Source organism: Thalassophryne amazonica, chromosome 2, assembly GCF_902500255.1.
Source record: "Thalassophryne amazonica chromosome 2, fThaAma1.1, whole genome shotgun sequence".
Lineage (NCBI taxonomy): Eukaryota > Metazoa > Chordata > Actinopteri > Batrachoidiformes > Batrachoididae > Thalassophryne > Thalassophryne amazonica.
The window spans coordinates 39,543,973-39,564,318 of NC_047104.1; the positions used below are offsets into that span (position 1 = coordinate 39,543,973).

At 47.2% G+C, this 20,346-nt stretch overlaps 1 protein-coding gene across 1 annotated transcript in view; it reads right to left on the reverse strand.

Annotated features, from left to right (window-relative positions):
- The window catches only part of abcc12 (ATP-binding cassette, sub-family C (CFTR/MRP), member 12), a 133,078-nt gene that overhangs the window by 90,748 nt on the left and 21,984 nt on the right, over positions 1-20,346 (reverse strand). Inside the window, 4 exon segments of the mRNA XM_034162832.1 lie at positions 7,720-7,722; positions 11,738-11,974; positions 12,256-12,335; positions 12,338-12,402. Coding sequence (XP_034018723.1) covers positions 7,720-7,722; positions 11,738-11,974; positions 12,256-12,335; positions 12,338-12,402 — 385 coding nt within the window.

Below are 20,346 nucleotides of genomic sequence, written 5' to 3' on the forward strand. Positions count from 1 at the left end.
TATACGAAGACGAAGTCAAAACGGTGCTGTTGGATCCACCGGTGCCCATCATTCCGGAGTCCACTATCATGGCCACCCTCACCTGGCACGTGGAGAAGACCGTCCGGGAGGCCCTGGCATGGAGCCCGGACCCCGGAACCGGTCCAAAGAACCGTCTGTACGTCCCACCAGAGGCCAGAGCTGCAGTCTTGGACTTCTGTCACAGTTCCAAGCTCTCCTGTCATCCAGGGGTGTGAAGGACCGTGGCAGTTGTCCGGCAGCGCTTCTGGTGGGCGTCTATGGAGGCCGACGTCCGGGAGTACATCCAAGCCTGCACCACCTGTGCCAGGGGCAAGGCAGACCACAAGAGGTCCCAAGGGCTTCTCCAGCCACTTCCTGTGCCTCATCGACCCTGGTCCCATATCGGCCTGGATTTCGTCACGGGCCTCCTGCCGTCCCAGGGCAACAACACCATCTTCACGATAGTGGACCGATTCTCCAAGGCGGCCCACTTCGTGGCCCTCCCGAAGCTCCCAACAGCCCAGGAGACAGCATACCCCCTGGTCCACCACGTCGTCCGTCTGCATGGGATACCCATCAACATTATCTCTGATCGTGGTCCCCAGTTCTCATCACACATCTGGAGGAGCTTCTGCCGGGAACTGGGGGCCACTGTGAGCCTCTCGTCCGGGTATCACCCGCAGACCAATGGACATGCAGAACGGGCCAATCAGGAATTGGAGCAAGCCCTGCGCTGCGTAACGTCCGCACACCCGACGGCCTGGAGTGAACATCTGCCCTGGATCGAGGATGCACATAACAGCCAGGTGTCCTCTGCCACTGGCCTCTCCCCGTTTGAGGTGTGTTTGGGGTATCAGCCCCCATTGTTTCCCGTGGTGGAGGGAGAGGTCGGTGTGCCCTCGGTCCAGGCCCACCTGCGGAGGTGCCGTCGGGTGTGGCGCTCCACCCGTTCTGCCTTGTTGAAGGCCCGGACGAGGGCGAAGACCCATGCGGACCGCCGGCGATCCCCGGCCCCTGCTTACCAGCCCAGGCAGGAGGTGTGGCTGTCCACGAAGGACATCCCCCTCCAAGTGGACCTTCTTGAAGGACCGTTACATTGGACCATTCAAGATCCTCAAAATCCTCAGTCCTGCCGCAGTGAAGCTCCGACTCCCAGCTTCACTGCGGATCCACCCGGTTTTTCATGTGTCCAGAATCAAGCCTCACAACACCTCACCCCTCTGTGCTCCCGGTCCGGCGCCGCCTCCTGCCCGGATCGACGGGGAGGCGGCTTGGACAGTGCGCCGGCTCCTGGACGTCCGTCGAATGGGCCGGGGGTTCCAGTATTTGGTGGACTGGGAGGGGTATGGACCCGAAGAACACTCCTGGGTGAAGAGGAGCTTCATCCTGGATCCGGCCCTCCTGGCCGATTTCTACCGTCGACACCCAGACAAGCCTGGTCGGGCGCCAGGAGGCACCCGTTGAGGGGGAGGTCCTGTTGTGTGGGCCGCCAGAAGAGGAGGTACTGCTGGCCCACCACCAAAGGGCGCCCTGCCTGAAGTGCGGGCTTCAGGCACGAGAGGGCGCTGCCGCCACGGACACAGCCGGGAGTGACAGCTGTCACTCATTAATTCCTGACAGCTGTCACTCATTCTTCATCATCGCACTCCATAAAACCTAGACGTCATCTCCACCTCATCGCCAAGATATCGTACTTCATTGGAGGTAATATCCTCAGCCATTTGTGTACTTATAAGCTGTATATTGTGAGTGTTTCCAGGAGTACCGGTCCCTCTTCCTGTGGAGGCTGAGTGAGTGCAGGACGGCACTCTTTTCCTCTGAGGGATCACTGTAAATTCATCAGCGTATTGAGTGAGAGGTGGAGGTGGCATTCCCACTGTTGTTGTTACTGGGTGTGCACACACCTACACTTGACTGTCTTTGTTCTCACCAGCAGTACCAGATCCGACAGTCGGGGACGGTGATCGCCTGGGAATTTGGGACTTGGCGGCTCCAGTATTCACCAGGTTCGGTGGCGGCGGAAATCGTGTGGTTCCAGCTCTTCTCAGGACAGACGTCTTCTATCCTCGAGCCTGCCCACACATCACCTTTGTGGATTGACTGTAATTATATTCTGAGATTGTCTGTATTTCGTTGTGCACATTTCACAACATTAAATTGTTACTTTTTGGCTCATCTATTGACCGTTCATTTGCGCCCTCTGTTGTGGGTCCGTGTCACTACACTTTCACAACAGGATATCTCGGCCAGCGTCATGGACTCCGAGGGGCGTCACCCGGCTGAACGACCAATGGGAGAGCATGGAGCGCAGGCGTCTGCAGGAGGCATGATTGGTGAGCTGCAGCACATTCTCACCGCCTTTACGGCTCGGTTGGATCAAATGACCGAGCAAAACATCCTCCTGAACCGCAGGGTGGAGGCTCTCTCCGCGCAGGTGGCGGCGAGCGCTCAGGGCGCCGCTGCAGCTCCTCCCCCTGTTGTGGGTCCGTGTCACTACACTTTCACAACACTTTCCTCAAATTGGCAAGTGTCAGTGCTGAACTTTATTTCGTACCTCTGTTACTGGGCACATGCCCAGACTGATCTGTCCGGTACATGCGAGGGGTTTTTAATGGAAATACATTAGGATGGGGCAGAACGTTTTGTCTGATGTGAACAAAAATCCATTATACTAAATCTGTTATATACAGTGTTTATTACATGGAAAATCATACAAAAGCATTGAGACATTTGCTTTTGTTCAGTGAGTTGAATATCCGGTTTATATGATGATGGTTTAGGTGAGTTTTAATGTATTATGTAAAAGCTAGCAAGAAATAAACACTTTTAGATGATGCTGGATCCATAGTCCTGTTGTCATAAACAACCGCACAATTAAACAGGTGACCTCTTATAAATATCTTGGTGTTCACATTGACAGTAACCTAAGCTGGCAGACACAGGTTACCTCTGTCAGTGCCAGAATTCATCAAAGTCTGCACTTTCTGTGCAGACTCCGTTTATTCGGGGTCTGAGAGAATATTATGTTCTTTTACAGAGCTACGATTAAGTCCATTTTTCGCTATGGTATCACCGGCGGGTCTGGGAATCTTACAGTTAAGTTGAAAGCACAGATCCATTCCCTCATAAAAACAGCAGGTAAGATCATGGGCCACACTCCTCCCAGTTTTGAAGAACTCTCTGATCGAGCAATAATTACACAAGAAAAAAATCTTAATGGATAGCTCACATGTTCTACATTCAGAGTATATCTTGTTAAACTCGGGGAACAGATATCGTGTTCCTTTGTGCAAATGTAACCGATACAAACATTCATTTGTTCCGTTGTCTATTAAGCTTATTAATGAACAAACTTAAATTGCACTGTCATAGGATAGATCTTGCACATTTTCCAGTGGAATGGCAAGTTGTTAATGGCTGTGTGATTTTAGTACTTGATAGTGGGTTGGTTACAGTGATTTTATTTCTTTTTCGCTGGTTTTAAGGTTATTTATGGTTATTTATGCTATTTTATTGTTAGTTGTATTTATTCTGTGGGTATCACTGTTGTAATGTTGGTACTGTTTACTGTTTGTGCAGTTGATCCTCCTCATGCACCAAGCTAAATTTCTCTGAAAGGAGACGATTAATAAAGAACTTTGAAGTTTGAAAACTGAAAACGTTGATTTTGTAACCCGATAACACCTCTGGAGTAATTTACAAGACATCTCGTGGACATCAGCATGCATGCGCATCATACATCGTTAACTTCCGCTCCTGTAGTTCATCTATGCACACATGCATGCCCTCCTGCAGATGCTGTTAAAATGGAAATATAATATTGTTTATGATTAAGTGACTGATTAATTGAGTTTATTTTGCAATATCAATATAAACATACAAAGGTGAATATATCAATGATACACAGACAACACAATAAAGCATCAACGCTTATTTCCATTGTGTTCCTTGTGAAATTATCACATGACAAAATAGACGGGCTTGATTGAACATGTCCAAATTGTACATAACACAATAGGATCTTAATAATTAATGTAAATACTATCTATATAGAGAAAGGAAATGCTCATTTGACCGAGGGTATTTTAGCATTGCTTTATATTTTAAGACGCTGTCGATCTTGTCAGGCCATGCAGCTGTAAATGGGTACCAGCCTTGGCTGGGGAAGTGTCAGGGCTTGAGTTTTGTTACTTTTGTGTTATCGTGGTTTTGGTTTGTTTATGCTCTTGTTGGGATTTTTCTGCTTGGGTCTGTCTGTCTCTGTTTCCCTTATCTCTCTCTTGGTTCTTTCTCTCTGGCCATGCCCTGCTTCTGGTGCTTTCCATGTGCACCTGTTCCTGATTTGCTGATTGCCACCTAGGGTTTTATAAGCTCATTGGGTGGTATGCCTTATGCCTGCATTCCAGCTCTGTATCTGTGTTCTTGTTCCTGCCTGCATTCCAGCTCTGTATCTGTGTTCTTGTTCCTGCCTGCTTCATAGTGTGTACCTGACCTCCTGCCTGTTGCTTTGACCACGCTACTTTGCCTGATGATTTCTGTACTGCTGTTTTTGTTGGAATGCCTGCTCGTGTACAGACCACTGCTTTCTCCTTCAGTAAAGAGTACTAAAAATCAGAGCTGTCTGCTGGAGCTGTGGATTTGTGTCCTACCATTCCTGAGCATCCCACCTGTCAGTACAAACTGGCCAATGATGGACACAGCCAACTCTGACCTGTTTCAGTCAGCAGTACGCTGTCACAGTAAGCAGCTCGCACAGCAGCAAGACCGCCTCACTGCCCTGACGTCCGGGTTTAGTGATCTCGCTAAACGTCAAGACTCATTTATGGAGTCGGTGAACACTCAGATGAGTCAGTTGTTAACCAGACTTGATCATCAGGCTTCTCTTATGACGACCACCAGCAGTACCAGTCCATCACCACTGGGGCCATCAGCACCCGCACCAGCTTCTACACCTGCACCTGAGTACTGCAACCTGCTGTCTCCACCAGAACGCTTCTCAGGTGATGTCAGACCATTCATAACGCAGTGTGAGTTGAACTTTGAGCTCATGGCCTGTAAGTTCCCGTCCGACAGGACAAAGATAGCTTACATCATCACTCACCTGACTGGTCATGCGTTGGCATGGGCAACAGCTGAGTGGGGTCGTAAATCTGCCATCTGCTTCTCTCTTCCGGCTTTCACCGCCGCTCTACAGCTGGTTTTCCTGTCCCGCTAATAGGCTTTTTGTTCCTGCCACACTCAGGGGGGAGATAATGAAGTGGGGACACGACAGCCGCTTTGCTTGTCATCCGGATATAAAAAAGACTCAGTCTGTACTTCAACAGAGATTTTGGTGGCCAGGATTGGTGAAAGATGTAACTGAATTTAATTTAATTAGCTTATAATGCACCAAATCACAGCAAAAGCCGTCTCAAGGCGCCTTACATAAAACAAGTCAACATAAAATTGAATAAATAATTAAAAATGAATAAAAAATTCAAATACATAAATAAAAACAGAAGTAAAAGAATAAAACAAAGATTAAAAACTATCCATAAGAAAGAGAATAAAAATAGGTTTTGAGTCTTGACTTAAAAATGTCCACAGACTCGGTCGCAGGATGACTGTTCCACAGGGTGGGTGCACAATACGAAAAGGCTCTTTGACCTGCTGACTTCTTCACCCTGGGAACACAGAGAAGTCCCGCATCCTGTGACCGCAAAGCCCGGGCCGGCACGTAGAGTTCCACCAGATCAGCCAGATAAGATGCCGCCAGTCCATGAACAACCTTATAAGTCAATAACAAAACCTTAAAATCTGCTCTCAGAGACAGGGAGCCAGTGCAAAGATGCCAAAATGGGTGTGATATGTTCAGACCTTCTGCTACGTGACAGAAGTCTGGCAGCAGCGTTCTGAACCAGCTGAAGACCCCTAATGCTTGACTGTGGTAACCCTGAAAATAGAACGTTACAATAATCTAGTCTAGAAGAAACAAAAGCATGAATCAGGGTCTCAGCATCAGCCATGGACAGGATGGAGCGGATCCTCGCTATATTTCTCAGATGGAAAAAGGCAGTCCTAGTAACATCCCTGATGTAGAGGTCAAAAGACAACGTGGGATCAAAAATTACCCCAAGGTTCCTCATTTTGTCCGTATGATGTATGACACAGGAACCCAGGCTGAGCGCCAGCTGGTCAAACTGATGCCGATGTCTCGCTGGACCAAGAACCATCATTTCAGTCTTATCAAAGTTTAAAAGTAGGAAGTTACTAGACATCCAACTTCTCACTGATAGAAGACAGTCCTCCAGGCATTTTATGGGAGTGAGATTTCCCGCAGTTATCAGCATGTACAACTGAGTATCATCAGCATAACAATGAAAGGCAATCCCAAAACTCCGCAGTATACGCTCAAGGGTTGCCACATACAGGGAGAAAAGCAAGGGGCCTAAAACAGATCCCTGTGGAACCCCAAATCTCATGTCAGCAAGGTCAGAGGTAGTGCCATTATACAAGACACATTGAGAACGACTGGACAGATATGACGTTAACCAGGCAAGGGCACTTCCAGTAATCCCCCAAAAATTCTCCAACCTATTGAGCAAAATATGATGATCCACGGTATCAAACGCAGCACTGAGATCTAACAACACCAAAACCGTAGTGGTGTCTGAATCCATTGCTCACAGAAGATCATTCACAACTTTAGTGAGCGCTGTCTCTGTGGAGTGATATTTCCTAAAAGCAGACTGCAGCGGCTCAAAACGATTATTCTCAGTAAGGTGGTCTATGACCTGCCGTGAAACCACCTTTTCTAAAATTTTGGAACAGAATGATAGATTTGATATCGGCCTGTAATTTTTCAATACACTCGGGTCAAGATTAGATTTCTTAAGTAATGGTTTAATCACTGCTGATTTAAAACATTTCGGAACAGATCCAGAGGTTAATGACAGATTAATAATTTCCAGCACAGTCAGCCCAAGAGTGGGCCACAGGTCCTTAAAAAATTTTGTTGGTATGGGATCAAATAAACAGGTTGTGCTTTTTGTAGACGCCACAAGTTTCATCAGCACACCTAATGAAATACTATTAAATTCTGTCAATCTAGGTAACACCTCAATGGTAGCGCCCACCTCCATAGCAGGTTTTAAGAGATATGCTCAGCCTAATATCTTCTATTTTCTTCTCAAAATAATCCAAGAAATCCTGTGCTGAAACTGAATATGTTAATGCTTGTCAAACCTGTGCTATGCATAAGATGCCCAATCGCCCTCCTGCTGGACTGTTAATGCCGTTGTCTGTTCCTACACATCCATGGTCACACATTTCAATGGATTTTGTAACTGGTCTTCCGCCCTCTAGAGGAAACACTGTGATGCTGTCTGTAGTTGATAGATTATCCAAAATGGGTCATTTCCTTCCCCCTGCCCAAGTTACCTTCAGCCAAGGAAACCGCAGAGGTGATGTTTATTAACATCTTTAAGATCCATGGTTTTCTTCAGGATATTGTGTCTGATCGGGGTCCTCAATTTGTATCACACTTTTGGAGGGAATTCTGCCGTCTCCTTGGGGTTTCTGCTAGTCTAACATCGGGTTACCACCCACAAGCCAATGGTCAAACCGAGTGGGTCAATCAAGATTTGGAAAAGGGTCTGCAAATTTTAGCCTCCAAGCAGCCTGCCACCTGGTCTGTCCAACTGCCCTGGGTAGAACTAGCTCATAATCATTTGCCCTCACCATCTACTGGTTACTCACCTTTTCATGTCGTTTTTGGTCATCAACCCTCTCTGTTTCCTCCTCTAGATCTCGGCTCTTCACTTCCTTCTGCACTCTCTCATCCTCTGCTGCTGACGGACCTGGGAGCGGGCCAAGAGGGTTTTAGTTTGCACCTCACAGGCCTATAAGTCTGTCGTTGACCATAGGAGGTCGCCTGCTCCTGCCTATGTTCCCGGCCAAAAAGTGTGGCTTTCTCTCCGCCATCTTAAATTGAGAGGACTGTCTTGTAAACTGGCTCCCAGGTTCGTCAGTCCATTTCCTGTGTCCAAAATTATTAACCCTGTTTCTGTTCTTCGTCTCCCCAGGTCTCTCCGCATTCATCCTTCCTTTCATACCAGTGAGATCAAACCTGCTAGGTTCAGTCCTTTGTTCCCTCCTGCCATTCCCCCTCCGCCCACCCAGTTCGTGGATGGTGGCCCAGCGTTCACGGTGATGATGGTTCCTGGCCTCTCACCGCTGTGTCCGTGGTATTCAGTATTTGGTGGATTGGGAGGGTTATGGCCCTGAGGAACGGCCATGGGTTCCCTCCCGCTTTGTTCTGGACCCTGCTCTGATTCGTGAGTTTCACTCCTCTCATCCTGGTTCGCCTGGGCCGTCCGGGGTCAGCCTTGGAGGGGGGTTACTGTCAGGGCTTGAGTTTTGTTACTTTTGTGTTATCAGGGTTTTGGTTTGTTTAGTCTCTTGTTGGGATTTTTCTGCTTGGGTCTGTCTGTCTCTGTTTCTCTTATCTCTCTCTTGGTTCTTGGTGATGGGTGTTTCTCTCTCTGGCCATGCCCTGCTTCTGGTGCCTTCCATGTGCACCTGTTCCTGATTTGCTGATTGCCACCTGGGGTTTTATAAGCTCACTGGGTGGTACTGTTCTCCACCAGTTTGTCGTGCCTTGTGCCTGCATTCCAGCTCTGTACCTGTGTTCTTCTTCCTGCCTGCTTCATAGTGTGTACCTGACCTCCTGCCTGCTGCTTTGACCACGCTACTTTGCCTGATGATTTCTGTACTGCTGCTTTTGTTGGACTGCCTGCTCGTGTACCGACCACTGCTTTCTCCTTCAGTAAAGATTACTAAAAATCAGAGCTGTCTGCTGGAGCCGTGCATTTGTGTCCTACCATTCCTGAGCATCCCGCCTGTCAGGAAGTAATCTGCACCAGACTTGTGTGCCATCTAGGGGAAGTCATAGACACTAATCCACTTCACTCTATGAATTAAAAGGATGTGAGCAGTGAGGAACCTCGGAACTATAAAAACTCTAATTTATTTAGAGAAGGACTATGTATAAAAACAAACAAAACAGATAAAACCTAAGCTTGAGTCTTTTATGTCCAATCTGATAAAAAGTAGTTGAAATTTTACAGCCACTATGCACAGTTTCTCCAATCACAGCCACAAAACCTATAAATCATTTACAACCCCAATTCCAATGAAGTTGGAAAGTTGTGTAAAATGTAAATAAAAACAGAATAGAATGATTTGCAAATCATTTTCAACCTATATTCAACTGAATACACCACAAAGACAAGATATTTAATGTTCAAACTGGTAAACTTTATTGTTTTTTACAAATATTTGCTCATTTTGAAATGGATGCCTGCAACACGTTTCAAAAATGCTGAGTCAGTGGTATGTTTACCACCATGTTACATCATCTTTCCTTCAAACAACACTCAATAAGCATTTGGGAACTGAGGATACTAATTGTTGAAGCTTTGTAGGTGGAATTCTTTCCCATTCTTGCTTGATTTATGGCTTCAGTTGTTCAACAATCTGGGGTCTCCGTTGTCGTATTGTGCGCTTCATAATGAACCACACATTTTCAATGGGTGACAGGTCTGGACTGCAGGCAGGCCAGTCTAGTACCTGTATCTTTTACTACAAAGCCACGCTGTTTTTACACATCCAGCATATGGCTTGGCATTGTCTTGCTGAAATAAGCAGGGACGTCCCTGAAAAAGACGTTGCTTGGATGGCAGCATGTGTTGCTCCAAAACCTGGATGTACCTTTCAGCATTGATGGTGCCATCACAGATGTGTCAGTTGCCCATTCCATGGGCACTAACACACCCCCATACCATCACAGATGCTGGCTTTTGAACTTTGTGCTGGTAACAATCTGGATGGTCTTTTACATCTTTTGTCCAGAGGACACGACATCCATGATTTCCAAAAAAAATTTGAAATGTGGACTCATCAGACCACAGCACACTTTTCCACTTTGCGCCTGTCCATTTCAAATGAGCTGGGTCCAGAGAAGGCAGCGGAGTTTCTGGATGTTGTTGATGTTTAGCTTGCACTTGTAGATGTAGCGAGGAACTGTGTTAACTGACAATGGTTTTCTGAAGTGTTCCTGAGCCCATGCGGTAAGATCTTTTACACAATGATGTCAATTTTTAATGCAGTGCCGCCTGAGGGATCGAAGGTCACGGGCATTCAGTGTTGGTTTTTGTCCTTGCTGCTTACGTGTGGAAAGTTCTCCAGATTCTCTGAATCTTCTGATTATATTATGGACTGTAGATGATGGAATCCCTAAATTCCTTGAAACTGAACATTGAGAAACATTGTTCTTAAACTGTTGGACTATTTTTTTCATGCAGTTGTTCACAAAGTTGTGACCCTTGCCCCATCTTTGCTTGTGAATGGCTGAGCCTATTGGGGATGCTCCTTTTACACCCATTCGTGACACTCACCTGTTTCCAGTTAGGCGTTCTTTGAGCATTCATCAACTTTCCCAGTCTTTTGTTGCCCCGTCACAACTTTTTTGAAACCTGTTTGTCAGCGTTCCTGTCACTGTTGCAGGCATCCATTTCAAAATGAGCAAATATTTGCACAAAAACAAAGTTTATCAATTTGAACATTAAATATCTTGTCTTTGTGGTGTATTCAACTGAATATAGCTTGAAGAGGATTTGCAAATCATTGTATTCTGTTTTTATTTACATTTTATACAACATCCCACCTTCATTGGAATTGGGGTTGTAGAGTTGTCACAAGTGTTTTGGTGGCTTGGAGGCCTCACTTGTCTCCTTGCACAGTCACTTAGTTTTATTAACTCCAACACATATTCGGTGACCAAAACACATGCGCATCCGCTGACAGGTATAAAGACTTTAAAAGTGATGGCTTTCTGTAAATTCATCAATGTGCACCAGTAACTCTGTCACCCACACGTTTTACATCTGTATTTATTTATTTTTTTACTTTGCTGAATTAAAATTTGTTTTGTTGTTGATGTTCAATCATTTCTGAATTTAAAAATCCCAGGTATTATTATTATGTATAGAAGATAAAGAATGCATGTAAATACAAATACAAAAATGACAAGGAAATCTTAACTGGAAGGAAATAATCCAAAGAAAATCTGCCACAAAACACTGTTCATGAAACTTTACATGGAGTATTTGATTTTCCTTGTTAAAGATCCTGACACAAATCTCATAACAAGGTTTACTGCTTGTACAACATAACATCAGATGATACAAAGTCGATATAATATTGCCTCACAGTTTCATACTGTTGAATAAACTTTATGGCACTATACTTCTTAAAATGACAGAAGAAGCACTTCTGATAGAATATAGGGTTTTTTTTTAGAAAAACTAAATTGTGGCGATGGTGGTGTATCAGTCAGCGGTGGACTGTACATTTTACATCTAGGCCTTCAGAGCTATCCTCCCACAGTAAAAGCAGTATGGTATGATGCAGCATTACACTCAGACATCAGATGTATCCCAAATCATTGTCATCACCAAAGAAATAAGACAAAACTGACAATACCCAGTCACATTTACTGATACAACCACCAACCAAGCAAAAATGCCATAAACACAAAAAGCACAAACAGAACTCAACACTATCATCAGAATATTTAGAATAATTTAATAATAAATGGAATAAACAAACACATTTTGTTTGTGTTTGCTGCTGTTTTGTATATTTGTAGAAAAAGTGCTCTGTAAATAAGATGCGTTATTATGAACTCATACTGTACCTCTCCCATCGATAAGCCACTGTGCACCCGCAAAGAGGTGAGTTTTTCATAAGCCACTGTAGAGAAGGTGCCCTTGAGTCTGACAGCTGTATGTAGGTTTATGGCCCACAGCAATGATATCAGGAATGTTTTGCTGAACTCTGTAGTGTACAAAGCAAAAGCCAGACCGAGGCCATAGGACAGCGCAAACTTTTCTTGATTATCAACGAAGTTCAGGAGCTGATTCACCACAACTGCCTGGGAGAAGACACACAGAGTTCAGATCATGTTTCTCATCTAATACTCGAAAATTCTAATATAGGAATATTGTTGACAATAATTATTATTGTTGTGGTTTAGTTATAATGGTTTGTGCCTTGTAGCTCTGTAAGTGTATCAACACCATCATATTTGTCTAATTATGCAGATATAATTCTTGAATCATTGAGACTGTAATACTCGGGCAATCTTGCGTGAAGGCAGACTGTACCATGTGTACTGACAGAAATAAAATGTAAAATACAAAGATGATCACTGACCGGACCCAAAAATGCAGCCACAAAGGTGAGGACGCCCACAACAGAAGACACAATCAGCCTGGTTCTTATGAAGCGAAGCATACTTGGACCAGAGAGGCTTTCCCCAAGCCGACCCTCGACACTTCTTCATCCCACAACCTCTGGAGCCTTACACACACACACACACACACACAGTGAGACTATTTAGCATTGGGTGCGCAACTCTTTCAAAAGAAATAAAAAAAACTATAAAATACACTGACACAAAACCAAATGTCTGCCACCCTATAGTGGCAGACATTTTGGGGGGGGGGGGGGGTCCTGTTGTGTGGGCCACTGAAGAGGAGGTACTGCTGGCCCACCACCAGAGGGCGCCCTGTCTGAAGTGCGGGCTTCAGGCACGAGAGGGCGCCGGAGCAACCGGGAGTGACTGCTGTCACTCATCCACAAGCACCAGCTGTCACTCATCATCACCAGCACCATAAAAGCCAGGCAGCAACTCCACCTCGCTGCCGAGATATCATCTACCAACTAGGTAATATTCTCTGCTGTATCTGAACGTTGACTTACGTGTGATCTGTTTGCAGCCGTGTTCCTGTGGTGCACTTTCAGCTGGGTTGACGAGTAGTGAGAGAAGCGACATCTTCGCCTCTCACTCCAACCAGATAAGTGGTTAACAGGAGCTGCTATCGTGTTCCTATTTCGGAGGTGGAGGTGCTCCCTCCCGGAGGAACTGTTTCTGTGAGTGAGGATTTACTGGGCGTGTATCCACACACCCACCATTAACTGTCTCTGCTTCCTGCCAGCAGTACCAGGTCTGACAGCTGGAGACGGTGGCCACCTGGAGATTCAGGACTTGTCGGCTCCCGTGTTCTTCAGATCCGTTGGCGGTGGAAGCTGTGTGGGACCCGGCTCTTCTCTGGATGGACGTCTTCTATCCTCGAGCCTGCCCACACGTCACTTTTTGTATAATTGACTATCATTCTCAAACTGCATTTGTCTGTATTCCGTTGTGCACAGTTTGCAACATTAAATTGTTATATTTTGGCTTATCCATTGTCCGTTCATTTACGCCCCTGTTGTGGGTCCGTGTCACTACACTTTCCCAACAGGATATCTCGGCCAACGTCATGGATCCCGAGGGGCATCAAACCGTCGGATGAACCACCAATGGAAACACTAGGTGCACAGGCGCCAGCAGGAGGCGTGTTAGGTGAGCTGCAGCAAATCTTAACCGCCTTCACTGCTCGGTTGGACTTGGTAACCGAGCAGAACGTTATACTCAATTGGAGGATGGAGGCTCTCACCGCTCGGGTGGAAGCGCACACACAGGGCGCTGCTGCAGTGCCTCCTCCTGCTGACCGAGTGCCAAATACAGACATTCCAGTGGTTCGGATCCGGAAGTGAGACGAATGGAAGACGGCATTCAACACCCCATTAGGTCATTTTGAGTACCTGGTCATGCCGTTCGGGCCTCACCATTGCGCCCGCAACGTTCCAAGCCTTGGTTAATGACGTCTTGCGGGACTTCCTGCATCGGTTTCATCTTCGTATATCTGGACGATATACTCATCTTTTCCCCGGATCCTGAGACCCATGTCCAGCATGTACGTCAGGTCCTGCAGCGGTTGTTGGAGAACCGGCTGTTTGTGAAGGGCGAGAAGTGAGAGTTCCACCGCACTTCTTTGTCCTTCCTGGGGTTCATAATCTCCTCCAACTCCGTCGACCCCTGATCCGGCCAAGGTGGTGGCGGTGAGAGACTGGCCCCAACCAACAAGCCGTAGGAAGCTGCAACAGTTCATCGGCTTTGCAAACTTCTACAGGAGGTTTATTAAGGATTACAGTCAGGTGGTTAGTCCCTTGACAGCCCTGACCTCCTCCAAGTCCCCTTCACCTGGTCGGATCAGTGCGAAGCCGCGTTTAGGGAGTTGAAACACCAGTTCTCGACTGTGCCAGTCCTGGTGCAGCCCGATCCTAACCGCCAGTTTGTTGTTGAAGTGGATGGCTCTGACTCAGGGATAGGAGCCATGCTGTCCCAGAGCAGGGAGGCCGATAAGCTCTTCCACCCCTGTGCCTATTTTCCTGCAGGTTGACCCCGGCTGATCGAAACTATAACGTGGGCAATCGAGAACTCCTTGCGGTGAAAGAGGCTCTTGAGGAGTGGAGACACCTGTTGGAGGGAGCTGCGGTTCCATTCACGGTTTTCATGGACCATCGGAACCTGGAGTACATCCGGACCGCCAAGTGTCTGAACCCCAGGCAAGCCCGCTGGTCACTGTTCTTCGGGCGTTTTGACTTCCAAATCACCTACTGCCCCAGGACCAAGAACCAAAGATCTGACGCCTTGTCCCGGGTTCACGAAGAGGAAGTCAAAGCCGAGCTGTCAGATCCCATGGAAACCATCATCCCCGAGTCAACTGTCGTGGCCACCCTCACCTGGGACGTGGAGAAGACCGTCCGGGAGGCCCTGGCACGGAACCCGGACCCGGGAACTGGCCCGAAGGACAAGTTATACGTCCCACCAGAAGCCAGAGCTGTGGTCTTGGACTTCTGTCACGATTCCAAGCTCTCCTGTCACCCAGGGATGCGAAGGACTGTGGCAGTGGTCCGGCAGCGCTTCTGGTGGGCGTCTATGGAAGCCGACGTCTGGGAGTACATCCAGGCCTGCACCACCTGCGCCAGGGGAAAAGCTGACCACCAATGGGCACAGGGACTCCTCCAGCCATTACCTGTGCCTCACCGCCCCTGGTCCCACGTCGGCCTGGACTTTGTCACGGGCCTCCCGCTGTCCCAGGGCATGACCACCATCTTCACGATAGTGGACCAGTTCTCCAAGGCGGCTTACTTCGTGGCCCTCCCGAAGCTCCCGACAGCCCAGGAGACAGCAGACCTCCTGGTCCACCATGTCGTACGTCTGCATGGGATTGGTGGTCACCGACCGTGGTCCCCAGTTCTCCTCGCAAGTCTGGAGGAGTTTCTGTAGGGAACTGGGGGACAACGTAAGCCTCTCGTCCGGGTACCATCCCCAGACGAACGGACAGGCAGAGCGGACCAACCAGGATTTGGAGCAGGCTCTCCGCTGCGTGACCTCCGCGCACCCGATGGCCTGGAGCAACCATCTGGCCTGGATCGAGTACGCTCACAATAGCCAAGTGTCATCTGCCACCGGCCTCTCCCCATTTGAGGTATGTTTGGGGTACCAGCCCCCATTGTTTCCGCTTGTGGAGGGAGAGGTCAGGGTGCCCTCGGTCCAGGCCCACCTCAGGAGGTGCCAGCGGGTGTGGCGTACTGCCCGCTCTGCCCTGCTGAAAGCCCGGATGAGGGCCAAGGCCCATGCAGACTGCCGGCGTTCCCCGGCCCCTGTATACCAGCCCGGGCAGGAGGTTTGGCTATCCACCAAAGACATCCCACTGCAAGTGGAATCCCAAAAACTTAAGGACAGATTTATTGGACCGTTCCCCATCCTCAAAGTCCTCAGTCTGGCCGCAGTGAAGCTGGTAGCTTCAGCTTCACTGCGGATCCATCCTGTCTTTCACGTGTCCCGGATTAAGCACTACCACACTTCACCACTCTGCACCCCTGGACCGGCGCCGCCTCCTGCCCGGATCATCGACGGAGAGCCGGCATGGACAGTACGCCAGCTCCTGGACGTCCGTCGGAAGGGGCCGGGGGTTCCAGTACTTGGTGGACTGGGAGGGGTATGGACCTGAGGAACGCTCCTGGGTGAAGAGGAGCTTCATCTTGGACCCGGCCCTCCTGCCGACTTCTACCACCGACAACCGACAAGCCTGGTCGGAGCGCCAGGAGGCGCCCGTGGGGGGGGGGGGTCCTGTTGTGTGGGCCGCTGAAGAGGAGGTACTGCTGGCCCACCACCAGAGGGCACCCTGTCTGAAGTGCGGGCTTCAGGCACGAGAGGGCACCGGACCAACCGGGAGTGACTGCTGTCACTCATCCACAAGCACCAGCTGTCACTCATCATCACCAGCACCATAAAAGCCAGGCAGCAACTCCACTCTGGATGGACGTGTTCTATCCTCTAGCCTGCCCACATGTCACTTTTCGTATAAATGACTATCATTCTCAAACTGCATTTGTCTGTATTCCATTGTGAACAGTTTGCAACATTAAATTGTTATTTTGGCTTATCCATTGTCCGTTCATTTACGCCCCTGTTGTGGGTCTGTGTCACTACACTTTCCCAACAGTTGGGAGCTACAGCAGAGTCAATTCAAACCCAAAAAGCAAAGGAAAAAAAAACACTGCGCTTCAATTAACCAATGTGGAACCAACTTCAACACACAGAGACATGGTGGATGACAGAGATCCAGGAGCAGGTGGCAGGAACACAGTGGAGGTAATCCAACTGACAGTACTTACAAACCAGGAAACCCAACGACACAGACGAACAACCCATAACAAAAAGTCAACAGATTGGTGGCAAGCACAGGTGAGGTATATACTCTGACCGACAAATTAACAACAGGTGGGGGAACCAATCAGAATGAAATCACAAAAGGGAAAAAGACATAAGACCACACATGGAAAATAAAATCAAATGCAAAACGTCACATGCAACGACAAGTATACAACAATATGAAAATACCCTGGAACTAAAAGGCACATAAACTGAGATAAACAATTAAACATTAATCAAGAACCACAGCAGTGCAAAACCCAAAAACAAGGTCAAAGATGTACACAATCAATGGTAGGCACAGCTGACCAAAAAGATAGCTTTGATAACCGCTAATCCGCTAACTGAAAAGTTAACTTTTATAATGCTAAACTAATAAACCGCAAAAAATTTAGCGGACGTTACAGCTAAACTGTCGGCTACTGATAAGCCAGTTCTGAGTTGAAGCACCGCCCAGGCCTTTGAGTAAAATCAAAAGCGATCACAAACCCAAAAACGAAGAACGAGCCAGAGTTTCTGTCCTACGTAGTCAGACGGCTGTGAGCTCGCCCCCACCGCCCCCTCCCCCAAATGAAGAAAGTGGAGCAGACTGGCTGCTGGGGGGGGTTACCGTTAAGTTTTATTCATTATGCCAGCAAAACAAGTTAGCGGAAGCTAAGTGGTCCGCTGATGGTTTTCAAAATTAGCTGATTAGCAGAACTGTGCCCACCACTGACAATAATTACACACGAAATAAAACCTGTGGCATACAAAGCAACCCAACAAAAACAAGAATAACACAAGAGCAATAATCTGAGATGCAGAGCGGGAGGGGAGAACAACATAACAACACAACAGCAATAACAATAACGTAAGGGACTGCAGATCACGGGCTGGACACAGAATGACACATCCAGGGGAGTGTAGATCATGAACCACAAACACACGGACACACAGCCAAGATATCACAGAGACACACATCGGATTTCAGACACGAACCAGAAAACCAGACTCGCACATACATCAGGCAAACACTGCCCAGGGATGCACAACCTCACACACAAATGCAGGCAGCACTCACATGGAAGAGAAGGACATCCACAACACACAGACAAGGACCACAGGTGCAGACACACGCCAAAGGAGATGCACAGGAGACACGCCTCTGTACACACATACAGGGACATCAGAGACAGACGAGACAGAATGCACACCCATGCAGGACTGATGCACACACGCAAGAGACACACATGCACAGGGAGCATGCCCCCCCCCCAACACACACACACAGGACTTGGGACGCAGGCAGGCAGACACACACGGGGGGACAGAACATGACCAAACACACTTGACGGCCGCACACACAAAACCATGCAAAAGGCTGGACGGCACAATCCAAACTGGGAGAGAACAAAAAAAACGGTACATGGTAACACTCAATCACAACAAAGAACAAGGCCAAAATTGAGGAAAACATCAGAAATAGAAAATACTGCAGACATGCCATGAGCATGTCCAGCTGCAGTATGGTTTTACTATACTTTTACAGTATAGTAAAGGTCTCTGGCGCAGTAGTAATAGTAGTAGTATTAGCATTAAAACCAAATCCAAAATGTAAACATGCAATACATATATACATTAAAAATAAAGCAACAAATGACTGACAAAATAACTTAATTTTCTCTAAATATTCTAAATGTTTGAAACACTGCATTTCACAGTATTCAAAGAAGTGTTGTAATGGGTTCCATTACAACACTCTCTGCTCTTATGGGATCCATCCAGAGCAGACAGACTGATTGCATTCATGTTCAGCTTATTCCTGAGTATATCCCATATAGCCAAACCATTCTGTGTACAACTGATCCGGATTCAGGTCTTTGTACTCGATTGGTTTCTTTGTCAGTGACAAAGGATGCTTTTTTCCTCTGGAATTACAGGCTTGAGTAGAAGGATAGTCAAAGCAGATTTGGGAGCTCACATTGGTGCTGCAAGATACCGCAACAGTCACCTCATAGAACTGTTTTTTGTCCTGATTGGGGACCTCCCAGGTAGACTTGCAGTCCATCTTTATCTCCCTATAGTTTTTTTTATGTGTCACTTGACTAACTGCAAGGAGTAATGTCTGAGATGGCACTCCCTTACAATGCATGCAACCCAGATGAGACCTCATCTTGAGCAGTCAGGGCTGCCGTTGGCTCTCCATCCTGTAGAAGACTACCCATTAGTGATGGTGGCAGAATTAATTGTCCTGCCACTGAAACACCACCTTTCACAGTCTGAAAATGAAAGAGAAGATCAAATTCTGCCTTCCATAGAAATAACCAAAATAATGCCTTCAGCAAAGAGGATGAAGGAAACCATTTTTGAGCACTGTCCTTGATGAAGACCAGAGCCAACACACCATGTACTACAAACACACAAGTGGATGCATGTCTTTGGGAATGGGAGGCAGAGCCTTCAGCTTTCAGGCTCCTCTCCTGTGGAACCAGCTCCCAATTCAGATCAGGGAGACAGACACCCTCTACTTTTAAGATTAGGCTTAAAACTTTCCTTTTTGCTAAAGCTTATAGTTAGGGCTGGATCAGGTGACCCTGAACCATCCCTTAGTTATGCTGCTATAGACTTAGACTGCGGGGGGTTCCCATGATGCACTGTGTTTCTTTCTCTTTTTGCTCTGTATGCACCACTCTGCATTTAATCATTAGTGATTGATCTCTGCTCCCCTCCACAGCATGTCTTTTTCCTGGTTCTCTCCCTCAGCCCCAACCAGTCCCAGCAGAAGACTGCCCTTCCCTGAGCCTCGTTCTGCTGGAGGTTTCTTCCTGTTAAAAGGGAGTTTTTCCTTCCCACTGTCGCCAAGTGCTTGCTCACAGGGGGTCGTTTTGACCGTTGGGGTTTTTCTGTAATTATTGTATGGCTTTGCCCTACAATATAAAGCGCCTTGGGGCAACTGTTGTGATTTGGTGATTGGTGCTATATAAATAAAATTGATTTGATGTGATTTGATTTGATGTCTTTAATTAGTTTGACTGTACATTCAGGCTGCCATTCACCTGTTGAAATCATTGAGTGTGACAAAGAGGCTGCAGCTATTGGCTCTTCATGGACTGTGGCCACCCAGACTGGAATAGACAAAACTGTTGGAGAGCTCTGAGGGCCATGTCCTTTGGTGGCAAATGGTATGATTCTAAGGTGTCAATCAAGGTCTCACACTGACACAGATCATGCAGGCAGATACACTGGATGCTAGTGTGCCTTAAATGAGAGAGTGGCAACATGACGAGTCGAAAGAAACCCGGTCAAGAGACTCATGGTGCCATCTTGGGTTCAAAATAGTGTTTGCTGTTAATCTCTCTGCATGTAAATCCAGCTATTTTATTAATTTCTTCGCTGAAAATGACGAGTTGCTGTGCATTTGGAGGCACAAATAACACAACAATGGTGTCAAGATGTACAGATCCCCTTCAGATCTGAACAGAAGAAAAATTTTGGAAAATAAAGTCAGCCGTTTGGGATGGAAGCCGACATCATCGTCAAAGCTTTGAGAGGTAAATTTATTGTTCAGTCCCATGTAGAGTAAAACTCACCTAAACCGTCATCGTATAAACCAGATATTCGCAGTCACTGGAAAAAAAGTCCCAAAGTTTTTGTATTGTTTTCCATGTAATAAACACGGTATATAATGGATTTTGTACAACAGATTTTCGCTCACATCG